Source organism: Podarcis liolepis (assembly GCF_965112155.1).
Source record: "Podarcis liolepis genome assembly, chromosome: 5".
Taxonomy (NCBI): Eukaryota; Metazoa; Chordata; class Lepidosauria; order Squamata; family Lacertidae; genus Podarcis; species Podarcis liolepis.
This window is the reverse complement of record NC_139556.1, coordinates 67,853,871-67,870,005: the sequence shown is the minus strand read 5'-3', so window position 1 is coordinate 67,870,005 and position 16,135 is coordinate 67,853,871. Positions and strand designations below refer to the sequence as shown.

The window sequence follows — 16,135 nt, the reverse complement described above, 5'->3', positions numbered from 1 at the left end:
AGCCAAAGGGAAAACTAACACACATGCCCCCAAGAAAACCAAGACGTTGCCCAAGAAAGTTGTGGTTTCTCTAAGGAAACTGAATCAATCTGCATGCAACTTTTTTACTGAAATTGGTAATAGCTGTTATGCTGAAAGGGCTGTTTGTCTTACCAACTCTTTTTGGATGGAGAGAATCCGATTGCGAGCAGCTTCACAGTTGGCTCTTTTCCCTGTAATGATAATTGTCTCCGAATTGCTATTCTCTGCTGGGAGATCAATCTTGGTGCTGCATTCTTCACGGATCTACAGCAAAGACGAAAAAAAAAGTTAAAGGAACAGACATGGCTGCCTTCTGGCCCAAATATCTAACAGGAGGTATCAGAAATACTGAGAAGTAACAAACTACAAGGATAACAAGGAAGAATCAAGAAAGTCTCACCTTTTTGATATTTGCACCTCCTTTCCCAATGATGTTCTTGTGGAATTGTTTGAAGATGGGAACTGAAATGGAGTAGCTGTTTTCAACCTTACAAGAAAGGAAGAATGGATGAATGGAATAAAGAATAGACACAAAGTTGTATGAGCAAATGTGACTTTGCCTATGTTTTACTCATTTCTCTGGTGAAGTCTTCCTTTGCCCACGTGGTTTGAAATCAAGCCACAAAGGAAAAGTGGCAGAGGTTTGAAAGCACTGCCAATCCTCTGACTCACAGTGCCAGCAAACCCCACTTCTGGCAGGGAGCTGTGTCTTTTCCTGACTCACACTCCATGTCCTAAATTACACCAGCTGATGCACAGGTAAGTGTGGCTTGCAGGAAATAGCTTCATGAGCCAAATGAATAACCCTGCTGGATCTCATTGAGGCGTATATACTGCTGGTTCCCCATGCCTGATTTAGTGGAATGCTTAGCACTAACAAAGCCCCTGTATTTGCAAACCAAACCGAAAGCAGAGGCAGAGATGATCACCTACCAGATCTGCCACCATCTTCTGCATGTACTTTGTGCATTTTTCCACCTCATTCTTGGGTCCTCTAAGTTGGACAATATCACTCTTGTGTGAAGGATCTGGGAAGTTGATAATAACCTGCAAGAAATAGTTAATCCAAGATAATGTTAAACAGGTTACTGAGTCCCAGGAGGTTATTTCCATACTGTGGAATTCAAAACTCACAGAGCTCTGTGCTCCAAGACATGACCCTATACTAGTTATTGCTATATGACATCATCTTGCTATAGGTGAATTAGCACAATGTAATATGAGTGAGAAGTAGATAAAAGAGAAGGAACAGTAAAACAAAAACACACTCTGCTGCAATAGTTGGCTAACACCCACAGCCACCCTTTTTTGTATGTGTCTAAAACAGCACCTCCAAACATTATTTCTTAAGAGGCACAGAAAGAAAGAAAGAAAGAAAGAAAGAAAGAAAGAAAGAAAGAAAGAAAGAACCTGGATAGGAGGCTACTTTACTTTGGACCACTACTTCAGGCGAGACCCAGTATGCTTTGAACCAAAGACAAAGCCTCACTTTGATTTTCTAAATTATATTATTGACTTCATTTCTATACCGCTTTATATTTTAAAGAAAAAAATCTCAAAGCGGTTTACAGCACATTAAAACATCAATTAAAACAATCCAGAATAAAACATTACTGAAGAAAGTAAAATGTAAACTTTTGGGTATCTCCTTCCCACTATGTAAGTCGAAAGAGACAGCGTTGTCTTGACTTCAATGAAAGCCTGTTTTACATTTATGAGGAGAGGGATGTGTCAGAAAAGCATGAAAGGAGCCTCCTACGAGCAGTTGAAACTATTTTGAGGGAGAAAAAAACCACAGACAGGATGTACCAAATAGGCAACGATTCTGCCAACCTGATGCCTTTTTAAATTTTAAATAAAGAAATATTGGGGCCAAGTGAATGGTCTAGGAGTTGCTGCAGAGTGTGAATAGGAAGCCACTAGGGGCCCCATTTAAGAGCACTATGCAACCCCCAATTGCATGGGGGTTCCATTCCTGGTCACTGCATGCATCAGCAGGGCATGCGCAAGACCGTCTCACCCCACACCCTTTAGGCACTGAAAATGGTGCAAGTGTCAGCGGTCACATGCATGCTGATCACGTCCAAGCGGGAAGATGCCTGTAATCAAGTCAATATAAAAATACATTTTAATCTGTCTCTCTGTCGTGTGTGTGTTTCAAAGACTTTTGTTACCTCTGGAAATTTATCCCGGGTATCCCGAATCCGTTCACCCTTCTGCCCAATGATAGTTCTATGGAATTTCTGGTCAATGATCAGGTCCTTTGTGCGTTCATTTTCCTGGGGAGGAAAAATGGGGTGGGAGTCTCCATGATTAAAAGTCCCCATGTTTGAAACACATGTTGTATTTCATTCACACTTGCACAACAGGCAGATCTACCAACCGGTCAAGCTGCAAAGTTTGACAACCCACAAACGTCACCACAATGACGCACCACCCAGGTAGAGAGATAAAACAGAATCGCTTCCCTGGTGTGTGGGAAAGTTTGGCAGGAAGCCTCGCTAGTAGTTAACACTTCTCTCCTGGACACAGTCCAGTTCTCCATGGCTCACCATACGCAATGCAAGTTCCAGCAGCTCTCTCTTGGCCTCTTGAACTCCCTGAGGGTCTCCTTCAATTCTGATGAGGTTGCTCTTCTCATTGTCTGGAGGGATTCGCACAGACACTTTGTACTGATCCTTAATCCTGTTGACTGCAAATCAAAAAGATTCTGCTAAGAACACTCGTCCACTGCATATGCTCTGCAATCAAGGCTTCAGAGTTTCAGAACAAGAGGCTTTCTCCTTTAAGGATTACTTGCACTGTAGGAGACACTGACCTATTCACAGAGGACAAACTAGTAGAGGGGGGAGCGGGATTTCAATGCTTAGTCAACACGATGTTTTAAGAAAGACACACATATCTTGCCATTGGAAACTGTGCTCAATAGAATAATTAGGAATTGAGTGGGATGATGCATGCAGAGGTTATTTTCCCAAGATTCCCCCCCCCCACTCCACATTTTCTGTTATCTATTCTAACCAGAAACAAATTAAGAAAAGTTTCTCAAGAAGGACCTCCCCATTTTTGCAGAGAGCACATTATTAGTTCTTCAGAACACCTCAGTCCTAGAGACCCGGAAGTACAGCTAGAGACCCAGAGAGATGAGATTGTAGGTTATCTCTAACAGGGACAACAGCAACGCATATTACACACACAGGGAGACACTGAACAAGCATTTAACTCACTGTTGGCTCCACTCTTTCCAATGAGGTGTCTGTGGAATTTATGGTCAATATTGATTTCAGTATAATCCATCCGGTTAATCTGCAAAGAGCACGCCACAGTTAGCCAGAATCAGGAGCAAACACATACTCCTCTAGCCGAGGAACAAAGAACAAAAACAGGACAGCAACATCAGCCATGACACAATAGATAACTAGCCACTATTAGATCCAGATGTTCTGTTGAGGAAAGTAGCTCAAGCCTGAGCAAAGAGCACACAGCTTGGGGACACTCAGCAGTTTCACCATCACTTGACCCAGATTATGTTTCTAACACAGCTCTTTGTTCCCTTTATGGCCATTCCATTGAAAAAAATCAACAGCCTCCTTTTGTCTCCAGAACTGCAGTCCTAAGCACACATACCAGATGTCAACTCCACTGAACTCGGTGCACTTGCTTTGCTATGGAATATAAGTTGCATATTTAATCTAAGTAGGAGGACACAATATGAGGCTTGATGGTTTTTAGTGATGGCTTGCATCTACACCTTCCATTTTGATAAGATGGCCACACAAAATCAAACTAGGGCTTCTTAACTCACCAGATCCTTGACCATGTTCTCGATTTGTTCTTGAGCCATGTTGACATCTTCAGTGGGTCCCTCCAGAGTGATTCTATCTTCTCCTTCAGTGAATTCTATGTGAACCTTCCAGTAAGGGAGAAAATTCAGCATCAGCATGGAACTACTGAAGAGGAATCCATATAATGGTAGGGGAATGAATGTGGCAATGTGGCTTTTGCCTGCAAGCGGAGATACTGCAGGAAACCCCTTGAACTTGTGTTTTCTAAAGATGGGAAGGAGGGGTAGGATCTAGGGAACTACTTCATGGTTAGAAACATGTGCTGAAGCCTTATTCTAGCCAACTGAAGCTTTGGGAGAGAGACAGTTGCCTAGTAGAACAAAGCTTTCTTTGAGGTGGCACTCCACCGGTGGAATTCCCTCCCCAGCCTCATTCAACAAGCATCTACTTGACTAAACCTTAGGCATGAGCTACCCTTTTTACAGATGGTATCACACACTAACAGCTGGTCAGAGCCATTATAGCCAGAAAGACCTAGTAGGTGCCAATCTTTTATTGTGGTATAATGAAGTGTGGGATATAGTCTTTTTAGAAAAGCTTACATACAAATTAGGAGTTGGAAGAGGACAAAGCAAAAGAAGTTTTGTGATATGGAATGTGTGGTTTTATTTCGTATGTCCATGATGATTCACACAGCTTAAATCTGTACATATTAAAATAATATGGTTGATTCAGTAAAATATACTTGACTAAACCGTGCTCCACTTTTTCCACGATGTATATCAATATTTGATTTCAATGTATCTTGCTCTACTCGTCTTTTTAGAAACTGTATGGAATGGCCTTCATCAGTACACTTCAGTTTCTCTGTATTTTATAACCTTTTGGGGTTTTTATATTCTTATTATGTATAATTTTCAAAGAAGCTCTTTAGTGAATGTTCAGAACAAGGTGCTTCAACACTGCATTTTTCCACCAAATATTTAATTAATAGGTTATTTACAGAAACCAACTTAGGCATTAGTTGAAAATTATATGCAAACTTTGAGGAGCACTAAGTTTTTTCACTGGCTGTGTTTAGCTGCTGTTTGTCCCTATTTGTGGTGAAATTGTTTTTTCTTTAACTGTTAAGATAAAATAAACACAAAAACACAACCACCACAAATTCAAGTGTCTCTGAAAAGCTAATGCTGTCTAAAATGGGAGATGGTGACAAGTGGAATCTGCTTTCTCATTTTCTGTCTTGCTACAAAACTTAATTTCTCCCGATTTCACAAGAGTAGAAGTTACTTGGAATCTCTGGCTCATGTTTCAGAATGCCCCCAAAGCATGGTAAAAAGCCACAAGGGCTTTCAAGGTTTCAATTTCTCTATTCCTTCTAAGAAGACCAAGGTGAGACTTTGCAAACTTTGTCCCTCAGACTACAAGTCTGCCTCACAGCTAATGATATATATGTGCACGCACACCTTTTGAGACATTGCACTCTAACAATTCCTCAATTCCAACGCCAATAGGTGAGAATTCACTTTTGAGGTGCTCATACCTTTGGCATTTGCTGGGTGATTTTGGCCAGGTTTTGCCCTTTCTTGCCAATGATGAAACGGTGAAGCCAAGAGGGGGCAGAGACAGAGGAGACTGTGAAACTGTTGGCCTGAAAAAGGACAGTGTTGTTATGAAGAAATTTAAAATTCAATTAGCAATATGCATTAACTCAAACCACTCAGACGCTGGATCACTCTAGTTCCCATCACAATCCAGTATCCTTAGCTGAAGGATCCTGTCAGGTACCAGACAAGAAGTTGCAGCGTTCAGCAAAACACAACAGCTTAATAATATTATTGTATTATAACAGCAATCTATTAGCATTTTTATGCAGCATTTGTGGAAGATTATCATCACATGACAATTGCCCAAGGCCCAACCGTGGCCCCCACCTGAATGCCATGAGGCCCACACTGCACCTGAATTCAAAGCCCACTCCCACCCCCCACACTGCCCAGCAAATTAGCCCTAGGAATAGCTGACTAGAACTCCAGTAGGAGCTCTCCTCACCTGTTCCCAGCACTAAACAACTGAGTAGCAGGGGGTAAGCACATGACAGAACCTCCCCATCCCTGCACAGAGAAAGGGTGAAGGCTGTCTCTTTGTTTATGTGTCTTGGGTAGGGATGTGGAATCTGTGTCCACTTAATGCCCGCTGACACCACCCGCTTCACTCACATGTGCCCCCCATCCACTGCCCCCCATTTTATGCAGCAAAAAATGTTGTCCCCATTGTTGACTGTAACTGAACACACTATATGCATGCATTCTGAGCCATGCTGCATTCCAGCAATTTAGCAATCCTAACAAACGTACTGACTACCAGAAAGGCCTAGCTGCGTGGCAACCTGGTTACCTTGGCATAGACTTCAGTCAGTGCCTGCCCAAGCTTTTCAGGTTCGCCACGCAGTATCACAGTCTCTGAGCTGCTGTCTGTGGGTGGTATCTCGACCGAGACTCCAGTTTTTTCCAAGATCTCCTGCAGGGAGTTGCCTTTGGGACCGATGACGTATTTATGCTGGGACTTCTTCACCTCCACAGCAATGGTGGTAGTCTTCTTCTTCTGTTGGGAGAAAGGAGCTAGGGCATCAGTAATAAGGGCTAGGGAAAAAGAAAGGGGGTGCGTTGGGGATGTCACCAGGAAATCTCTAGGATTAGAAATGGGGCAGACTAGAAAAGGAAACTTGTCTGTGTGTGCTCTAAAAGGAAGGGCTGGATTTTCAAACAAAGAAACCATGAAATATGCTAAGACCACAAGCTATCTTCTCTGTCTTTTTATATAGGAAAGACACAGAAAGACCACATCTGTGAGCAGTTCAGTCCGCCATAGAGGCTTCCTGTGGTTTTGCTTCAGCTACGACTTTAAATACAGCTACATAATCTTGATTAGCTAATCAAGCCATCAGTGAATCTGTGTTTGTGCGTAAGTTCCAGTGAGCAAGTCTCATGATTCTGTAGGTAGTGTCCTCTCCTGGCGAGCATCTGTCGCAAGCTGCAAAGATGCTAGGAGAATGAGAACACTATACGTCCGTCCCAATTCACATTTGTGGAGATGAAGGGAAAACAAGACAGGGAAGAGCACCCCACAAATCAGAGGGAAAAGACAGCTCAGGGCTGGTCTGTGCAATGTGGAACTGCTCAGAGACCACGAAGAACCTTACCTTCTCCTCGTAGATCTTCTTAACACAAGCAACTGCTTGGGCCAGCTGCTCCTTTTCTCCAGTGAAGACTATCTCCGTTCTGTTGACGCTGGGAGGTGGGATGTTTATGCGTGTCCCTGTCTCCTGCATGATCTCACCGACCAGCTTGTTGAAAGGGCCAGCAATGAAAGGATGAAATACCTTCTCCACCTCCAACCTTTCAACTGCACGCTTATCCTGGGAAATAAAGCAATATGTGCACGTTCTATTGTTTTTCCTACACAGCAAAGCCTAATATTGCAAGGAAAGAAGTGTTCCAAGCAGATGTTACCAAAGGATGTCAAGCCTACAGGAATTTCACTGAAATTGCTATACTCCTTAGTGGGAAGCTCTTGAGACTGATGTTCACATGCCTCCAGCTTTTCCTGAAACATTATTCCTCCCTTCCCCAAAAGTGGCACCTTGGATAACCTGACCGGGCTGCAGACATGTGGGTTGTTAAATGCAGAACCTAGATCAGCAAGGTTATCAGTAGTGCTGTGGAGTGTGGGATAAAGGAAGGACATTGAAGGCAGAGGGAATTCAAAACAAGAGTCCAGAAGAACAAGGAAAAGAGTGGGGTGCGGGAAGACTATTATATGATACAGTTCACAGAGATTGCTGCATCAGTGTTTATTCTTAGCAGTCCATGTAATCCCCAAATATATGGGGAATGGAATAGGGGACTTGGTTTGGTTTCGGACAGTCTATGGGCAGCATTGCACATGCAGTGGTTGAAAGTGCAGGTGCAAGGCATCTGGAAAGGCAACTGAAATAACCAAAAAGCCTGGGAGGTAAAGGATGATCTCCCTATTCCAGAAAACCCAACTCAAGAGTAACCTGTTTCCCAGAAACCCTCCAATTGTCTAACCAGCCTCATGCCTTAGGGCCGCTCTACATATTGATGACTGTTGTGGGAAAAATGGGTGTGTTATATGTGCATTTCCTGGAGTTGTCATCAAAAGGTGGTGCCACCTAGAGTTTAACCCAAAACTATTTGGACATAGGTCACTTCTCAGCATGATTGGACCTGCACATTCCATATACATGGCAGGTAGTAGAGAACAGCATATAGAGTCTTGGGCTGCAACCTGAATCCAATCCACCCTTAAGGCTTTGGGGAGCCACCATTGCACCTGCTGCCTGGCTGCTCACTCTAGCCATGGGGTGGGAGGCAAGATGCTCCGGCAGTCTTGCTCAGGTCTCACAGCTGATCTGGCCTATCAGTGCTCGTATGCCCCTTTGCAGATAGCATCCCCACCAGTTCAAAGCCTCAGAATGAGGTGCTCCAAGGGCAGGGAGGGTGTGGGACCGAGCCACATTTGTTTGGTCTTACAGGCATCACCAGACAGCATCTGTCCCAATCCAGACCTGATCACTGTGCTGATGAAAGAGGCATTTGGATTGCTCTGCCCAATCCTACATAGCTTCGTATACAAAACATCTTGGTGCTCTGTTTACCCAGAAGTCCAAATTACGTTAATGGAGCTTATTTTTCAGATGTGCATGTTTAGGGCCATAGATTTTAACCGCCTGGAAGAGCAGAGCAGCAGTACCTGTAATGCCTTATTTGCTCAATATAGTTGCTTATAAAACTACCCAATCTGGGAGGTGCTGTTCTGCTCTGCAGAGGCCAAGACAAAGTCAGCTTGTCTTAAAAGTACTCCCCTCAGAAAAGGTGTAACGACAGCAATGTTCCGCAGAAGCAGTAAGGGTGGGAATGCTGCTTACCTGCTCAGCAGAGATCAGCAGGATCTCATGCCGCGCCTTCTCAATCCCTTCCTTGGTGCCGGTGATCTTGATCTGGTTGCTGGGGTCATCCGGGCGGGGGATCTGGATCTTAGTGGCAGTTTTGAGCTCAAGGTCCTGCAACTTCTCTCCACTTTTGCCAATGACAAAGCGATGATGCTCCTTGGGAATGGGCACCGTTGCTGAAGCCTACAACAGACATCAAGATGCGGGATGAAGCTGCAGGCCAGGTCCATGACACGGATGTGTCTCTATCACCTTAAGGCAGGGATGAGAAAACCTGTAGCCCTCGGCCTAATTTCATGCAGAAGTGAGGGGAGAGGAGGAGAAGGAAGTTGAAATGGATGGTACAATGGAAGGAGGAGGAATAAACCCTCAGCAACTGATCGATAGAGACTTCTGTCAAGAGCTATCTGCTTCTCTCCCAGCAGACTGCTGTGTGAGGGAGTGCGTCTGCCCACCACTAGCACCCAGCAACTTATCGCCAAGAGAAAATGGCTGTTCTCTCTCTCTCTCTCTCTTTCTCTCTCTCTCAGTTCTCCATTCCAGCCCTAAAGGTTGGGTTGACCAATCCAACAGAGCTGTTTTGCCCTGAATGCCATAATGGAGGACAGAATTTCAGCAGTGCAATTTCTCCCACCATATGCGGGAGGCGACTGTGCATGTCTAAGTTCACCACTGTATACACCTATCAGAGATAGGAGGTGTTTATCCAGCAGAATCTAGTAATAAAGAGATTTGCATGAACTGTACTACTTGAGGTTTCAGGTAGAAAAGCTCTCTGTCTACTGGCATCAGGCAGGCACGTTTGCTGAGCTCTTTTCAGTGCCTGCTTAAATCATTTTTTGTTTAGGCAAGCCTATCCAGACACATAGATGCTGAAAAATTACAATCTTTTACTTATTAATTATTGATCATTCCAATATTTCTGGTAAACCACTTAGAGGTACCTACATTATTATTTTTTTAAATATATGTTTGACCGCTTCCCCAAATTAAGAAAAATAAAAGTCCCTGCCAAGTTCTCCCAGGCACACATTCTGTCCACTCAGCTTTATTAAGACTCAACCTAGCCTTCTCCCTCCCTAACATAGCATTTCATTCAGTAAAGTTATGTAGGTAGGCGAGTGACGGTGGAAGGAAGCATTCAGCCGTGCAGACTCCCATCTTCATTTAAATTTCTCAGTCTTCATTGGAACAAAAGACTCCCAGCTGCAGTGTGAACTGGAAACACTTCAGAACAAGCTCAACCACTCAGACTAGCCTGATTGTATGATCTCTAGACTCTAATGTTATAACACAGATTAAGCATAATTGTGTTGAACATACCCCTCAAGCTATTTCCTATGTCCTTTCTGAACCTATTAAATTTTAGATAGAACGGGATATTAATATTTCCCTTGGTGGAGGGCATAATGCCCAAGTAAGAGTTTTCCATTGCCAGGGGGGCTTATGGGATAAATCAGGATGCTCTAAAGCCCTGACCAAGTCCCACTCGAACCTTAGTCATGATGTCACAAATACAGAGAGTTAGTTCAAGGTTCTCATTTATCCAAACACAGAAGTTCTCAACTGCAAGCTAAATTCTGGTGGTTGGCAGACAGGCTACAGAAGAGTTGAGAATATATGTACTTGCCCATGCACCCACTTCCTCTTTCCTGGCGATGGAGACAGAGGCCTATTATTTTCATAGCAGGATTTCAGACCAGGCAGGCAAAAAATAGGTCACTTAATGTCACTGTGATATCAAGTGAGTGGCCATGCCAACCTGTCAAAATTTGGACCACAGTGTGCCTGGAGATAAGGGTCTGGCCCCAGCCAGCCAGTTCTAGCTCCCTACCCGTTTTAGCCAGTTACCAATTCACAAGATAATCCATCGTCTTATACTGTAACGCTGTACTGTTTTTAACACTGATTGGGAGCCGCCCAGAGTGGCTGGGGAAACTCAGCCAGATGGGCGGGGTATAAATAATAAATTATTATTATTATTATTATTATTATTATTATTATTATTATTATTATTATTATTATTGCTATGTTTACTCAGCTACCTTTGAGGGACTTCACACACCTACCAAAACCTTTTGACAGATGTCTTCATGATCACCCCATCTACATATTTACTGACATTCCACTTTTTTCTAAACACAATCCATTCTAAACTGGCTCATAGAATTCTTTGGGCCATCTAGTCCAAGCCAAGTCTAGTACTTTAGTACTTAATTAGCCAACAGCTTAGGGTCAATGGGCATTAGCCACCTTAAGGGATGCAACACCCACCACAAAATGATGTAGGGGACTCAGTCCACTTTCTCTTGCCAAGGGAGTAAGAGGGTTGGGATGCTGTTCTGCCCATCACTCATGCCTTGCCTCTCTTAAGGTAGCTGTAGCATCTCTCCTCTAATGTTGCCAAGTGCTTTGCCACAGAAAGCAGTGGGGAAGAGATCCCAATTTCAATGTATTTCCCCACCCCCTCAGGAAACACTGAGCTTTTGGAAGAAAAAACTTTGGGGAGTACATAGTGCTACTGTTCACCATAAAAATCGATCCCATTGTACCTCGTTAACACCCATGAATGCACCATCTATAACAATCACCAGGTTCTGGCTTCTGGAGAGATTACTTGCCTAACATTGGCTGCTAGAAAAGTATGTAGGGAGGCCATGCTTAATTAAACTGCAATTAGCTTTCGAAGCTCAGTTGAAAACACATGGCATCACTCCAGTGACCTTCCATGCACTTAAGATACACTGCAAAGGTGAGCTGGCCTACTAAAATCTATGTTTGGTTTTATGAGCACCCACACCTTGAGGAAGGTCACACAGTGGGAAGAGGAGAGAACCAAGTCGCTCACCTGTGTCTGAAGCTGAGCTACGATCTTCTTTCGAGCCTTCATCACTGCTTCTAGCTTGCCAGAGACCATGATCGAGAGTCCCTGATCCTTTGCGAGAGACAGCTCCAGGTGAGCTCCCGTCTTCTGCATGATGTCCAAGCAGATTTTGGCCTGCTCTCCTTCCCCAAACTGGTTCATGTCCTTGTATTTCCTCTCTTCCAGCGGCACATGGAACACCTGCTCAGGTAAAAGGAAGTCTTGTTCAACTTAGAACAATGGTAAATTTACTCCCCTTTTGCAGATGAGCAGAGACACTTCTGCTGTAACAAGACACTTAAGCACTCAACTGATAAATACATACTGGGCACAACTCTCTATGATGTGAACCCTTAGATTTCAACACAAAAAGATACTTAACTTTTAGAGTGGAGACTACTTTAGGAGATCAGCTACCCTGACCACCCCTTTAGTTTCGAACAGCATTAATGGCGATCAATGGGGTGACAGATGTCGCAGCCAGATCACCCTCACATCTGAACAGCATTAATGTAGCATTCAGGGCTCTGATGTCACTAACTGAGTAAGGTCAATATCTGGGAATGCCTCAGACTACACCGACAGAATTCTCCAAAAACTGACTGGTCAAGCAAATGCCGTCCTGCTCCAAAATAGTCTTTAAGTTAGCTCTGGTCACTTAGTTATCTTTATTGCAACACTTTCTCCCCTGCGACAACATGCTGGAGGGATACTGAAAAGCATTTGTCTTCAAAGCTTACAGCAGAAAACCAAGTGTTGGGTAAAAGAGGAGGGAAATCCTCTTTTGTACTGACCTGAGTGATGACAGAAGCCTTGATTGGTCGGATTTTGCTCCAGGCACCAGCAGGTTCCTGGGCTGGTTCCAAGCATGCTGCTTTCTCAGGGAGAGGAGGGAAGGCATCCTTGTAAGTTGGAGGGTCATTTTCTTCTTCAGCATTTAAAGCTGCAACTAGAGTTGAGCAAGCAAAGAAACAATGAAGTATTTCATACACAAATAGTGCTCACCCTGCTGATTTCCAAACATGCTCGAGTTCAGCGGCAGAAAACAAAGGCCACAACTTTTAAAAGAAATGACTGAAATTAAGAGAACAAAATTGGTGAACAAAATTAAGCAGCTTTCTCTTTGGTAAACCACCAGTGGTTGTTTCTGTCTATCAAGCAGTTAGGAAACCTTTATCTTTTGTAGAAATCAGAGTTAATCTTGACATTTAACACGCATGCCCTGGACCCTCACCACCCTTTTTCTTACTGCAGCCAATGGAATTATGGGATGCAGGTTTGGCATGAAGAACAAGTGGATGATCAGTTCAGTCACCTCTGGTGTCAGGATGACCCCGCCTGAGAGTTAATTCCAAACCATTTATTGACACTGGCTGTTGTGTAGCTGACCTCTTAACAACTTGCTGAATTGGCAAATTATTTTCTTATTGAGAAAGGGAGGACCATCAGCTAGCTGATCTTCCTCTGCTTCTTTTGTTAATGTTTTACTTGGGAGGTAGGACATATTTTGCTTGCAGGCTGACCCATTGATGCTGCTTGACTTCAAGGAGCCCTTGACCATCTACAAAATTCATTTCGGCAATTTTCACATGGCTTCATGCATTGACTTGGGAGTCCCTTGACAAACTAAACTGACCTGGTACCTGATCACGCTTATTAAACCACATTCATTATTCAATTTACACCTGCCTATTACTTACACTACCTTGTGACAAAATAGTTAGATACTATTTTCTTGATAAGAGCAGCTAACAGGATTGTATGGAAGAATGATTAAACACGGTAAACTTAAGCAGTGTTGGCTGCTGCCCATATATTGTAACTTGCTCAACACAGTACTATGAAGGACAGAGAACAACAAATATTTAATCGTTTTGGTGATTGTGATAAGGCTTCCAATACAGAAAAAGAGGATTAAGAAAGTCCAAAAGATCATTTAGCTCACTCCCTTCTCCTGATTAACCTAGCATTAACCCATGTGATGAAGTGTATATAAATACACCACATGGAGAGAGGGTGCACATTAAGGAACAGCTTGACAGAATGAAAAGAACTAGGAGAAAGAACCTGCAGGTCAGACAACTCGTACAGTGGTACCTCGGGTTAAGTACTTAATTCGTTCCGGAGGTCCGTTCTTAACCTGAAACTGTTCTTAACCTGAAGCACCACTTTAGCTAATGGGGCCTCCTGCTGCCACTGTGCCGCTGCTGCACAATTTCTGTTCTCATCCTGAAGCAAAGTTCTTAACCCGAGGTACTATTTCTGGGTTAGCGGAGTCTGTAACTTGAAGCGTCTGTAACCAGAAGCGTATGTAACCCAAGGTACCACTGTATTCTGAACCTCTCTTACCCTTGTATTTTGTTGTTAGCCCTTTGCCACACGAGTATCAAACTTACTGTCTCATTCAAGCAACAAAGACCCCAGGAAGGCCGGCTTGCACTCCCTCCCACAACAGGGGTGGGGAAACCTTCTTCAGCCTGAGAACTGCATTCTACTTGGCCAACTCCATGGTAGCTTGGCCAACCCTCCATCACCAAAAGGAGTATGGTCAAGGAATAAGTGGGCGAGGCCACACACACAATATCTACACAAACACACACGCCTTGTAAAAGGTTTAAATGCTTTCACACCCCAGCTGAACCCTCGGGATGGTTCTCCCACTATAATTAGACTAGAAAAGGCCTTCTTAGAAGGCTCCCCCCTAGCCTAAATATGGTGCAAGGGGCATTTCTGGAGGTATGTTAACTCTTCCCTTCCCAGCTGTAACCCCCACCCCCTCCTGTGCCACAATTAGGCTTGAAAAAAGCTTTCTCAAGGAGGGGAAGTAGGAAAAGCAGCAGATGATGAGGGCTGGGTAGGGAGGCCTCAAGGGCCACATCCAGCCCTCAGGCTAGTAGCTCCCCAGCAAACAGTGTTAGAAACTGAGATATGAAAGCTAGGAGCTAAATGGCACCTTAAAGCTAGGTTCTGGGCACAACAGAATGGCTAGGCACTCTTTTCTTATAAAAAGAATACAAAGCTGAAAATGAATGAACCGTAGCTAAAATATTATGTTCATTTTTCACATGATCTAGTCCTTCCCCTGCCCACCCCCCTAATATTCTTAAGAGGGTCTCTTATCCAGTCTTCAGAGAGTAGCTGGAAGTGGGGAAGCAGAAAAATGTCCTCCTTTCCTTCCACTCTGGAGTTTTATTCTGAAATCTATGGCACAGTACTGCACCCAGAGCTCAAAAAATGTGTGCACTAAAGAAATCCCCAGTCGCAAAATGTGCCTAGAACAATGGGAGTTTTGAACACTGCCAGCAAAGTAATATTTGAGTATGTAGTAGAAGCTGAATATGCCACTTTCATGCAGAAGTTATCAAAAAGGGATTTTCCAGTAGCCTTTGCCTTGCAGTCTTACCTTTCACTTGCTGCTGAGCAAGGCCGCTGCGATGTTCAGCAAAGCTCTCCTGGGTCAAAACTGCCACGGAGCTCATGGTCGATTTCCCACCCACGCACAATCCGGGTATGCCACTGGTAGCGCAAAAGGGGAAACACCGTAATAATTACTAGCAGGATGCATTTAAATAGAGAGGTAAAGTAAAAGTGGCGTGACTGGCGACTTGCCTGGCACAAGCTGAAACTGTCCCTAGCTGAGTACCTCTTACAGCCCTAGGAGAAATAGTTGTGGCTAGGAAGCAGTGCCTTTCTTCCCAGCCAGCCTGGAAAAACACTGATCCATTGCTTTCGCTGCTGCATGGTATTACTTCAGTTATTCCTTTGAGGCTGGGAAAGGTTGCTGCAAAAGCATTTATTCCCCTTCTAGAAGCGACAGCAACATGCCCACCGCCTCCTCAAGGAGCCTTAAACGTCAGTGACAGTAAGCTGCACTAATATGAGGAGCTGTTGGTTGAATTTTTAACATTACAAAATATAAAATGAAAAGATGTTATCTTGGGAAATTGTTGACTAAATCAGTCTGCCTTTGCTGCATCTGCCACAAATAGTGGGCTATTATAGATGTAACTCTAGTCCTCTTGACATGCAACCTCAGCATGTATTTTTACATGTTGTAGGGCAGAGAAGCGAACATTGGCCTTATATGCTCCCCCCAATACACAGAACCTTTAATATGACCAGAACCTAAATCAGGGATTTAGGTGCATCAACATTACTTCACATGCAGGGTTTAGTTCCTTTACCAGTCTGACAGCAACAGCCAATTCTAGATACCTTAGAATAAATAGAGCAGGCTGATTTCCTTGAAAGAGCAATCTAGCCAATAATCACTTTGCGATTGTCAGAAAGTAAAGAATACCTGGAGGTTGGGACATATAACCCCAACCATCTTGGTTAATTGGGCACGTACAAAACTCTCTAGCACTATTCTGAATGCAGTTATACAAAGTTAGCCTTCAACTGTCCCAGAGAACAAGTTAATTGTGTGCCATGTTAAAGGTACTTACTTTTTAGCCCTGCTGCCTCTTAATTATAAGAATTAGGAAACAA

General features: G+C 43.7%; 1 protein-coding gene across 6 annotated transcripts in view; it reads right to left on the bottom strand.

Moving 5' to 3' along the window:
* HDLBP (high density lipoprotein binding protein) overlaps positions 1 to 16,135 on the bottom strand; it is a 257,678-nt gene that overhangs the window by 13,729 nt on the left and 227,814 nt on the right. For all 6 annotated transcript variants that reach the window (XM_083506312.1, XM_083506309.1, XM_083506307.1 and 3 more), the window contains exons 3-16: positions 15,048 to 15,160; positions 12,439 to 12,593; positions 11,630 to 11,845; positions 8,758 to 8,964; positions 7,009 to 7,224; positions 6,204 to 6,410; positions 5,350 to 5,457; positions 3,827 to 3,931; positions 3,249 to 3,327; positions 2,574 to 2,713; positions 2,196 to 2,300; positions 955 to 1,068; positions 422 to 508; positions 154 to 285 (exon numbers count right to left, since the gene is read on the bottom strand). In XM_083506312.1, the coding sequence (XP_083362438.1) occupies positions 154 to 285; positions 422 to 508; positions 955 to 1,068; positions 2,196 to 2,300; positions 2,574 to 2,713; positions 3,249 to 3,327; positions 3,827 to 3,931; positions 5,350 to 5,457; positions 6,204 to 6,410; positions 7,009 to 7,224; positions 8,758 to 8,964; positions 11,630 to 11,845; positions 12,439 to 12,593; positions 15,048 to 15,123 (1,947 nt within the window). In that variant the 5' untranslated portion in view covers positions 15,124 to 15,160. The remainder of the gene's footprint in view (positions 1 to 153; positions 286 to 421; positions 509 to 954; positions 1,069 to 2,195; positions 2,301 to 2,573; positions 2,714 to 3,248; positions 3,328 to 3,826; positions 3,932 to 5,349; positions 5,458 to 6,203; positions 6,411 to 7,008; positions 7,225 to 8,757; positions 8,965 to 11,629; positions 11,846 to 12,438; positions 12,594 to 15,047; positions 15,161 to 16,135) is intronic.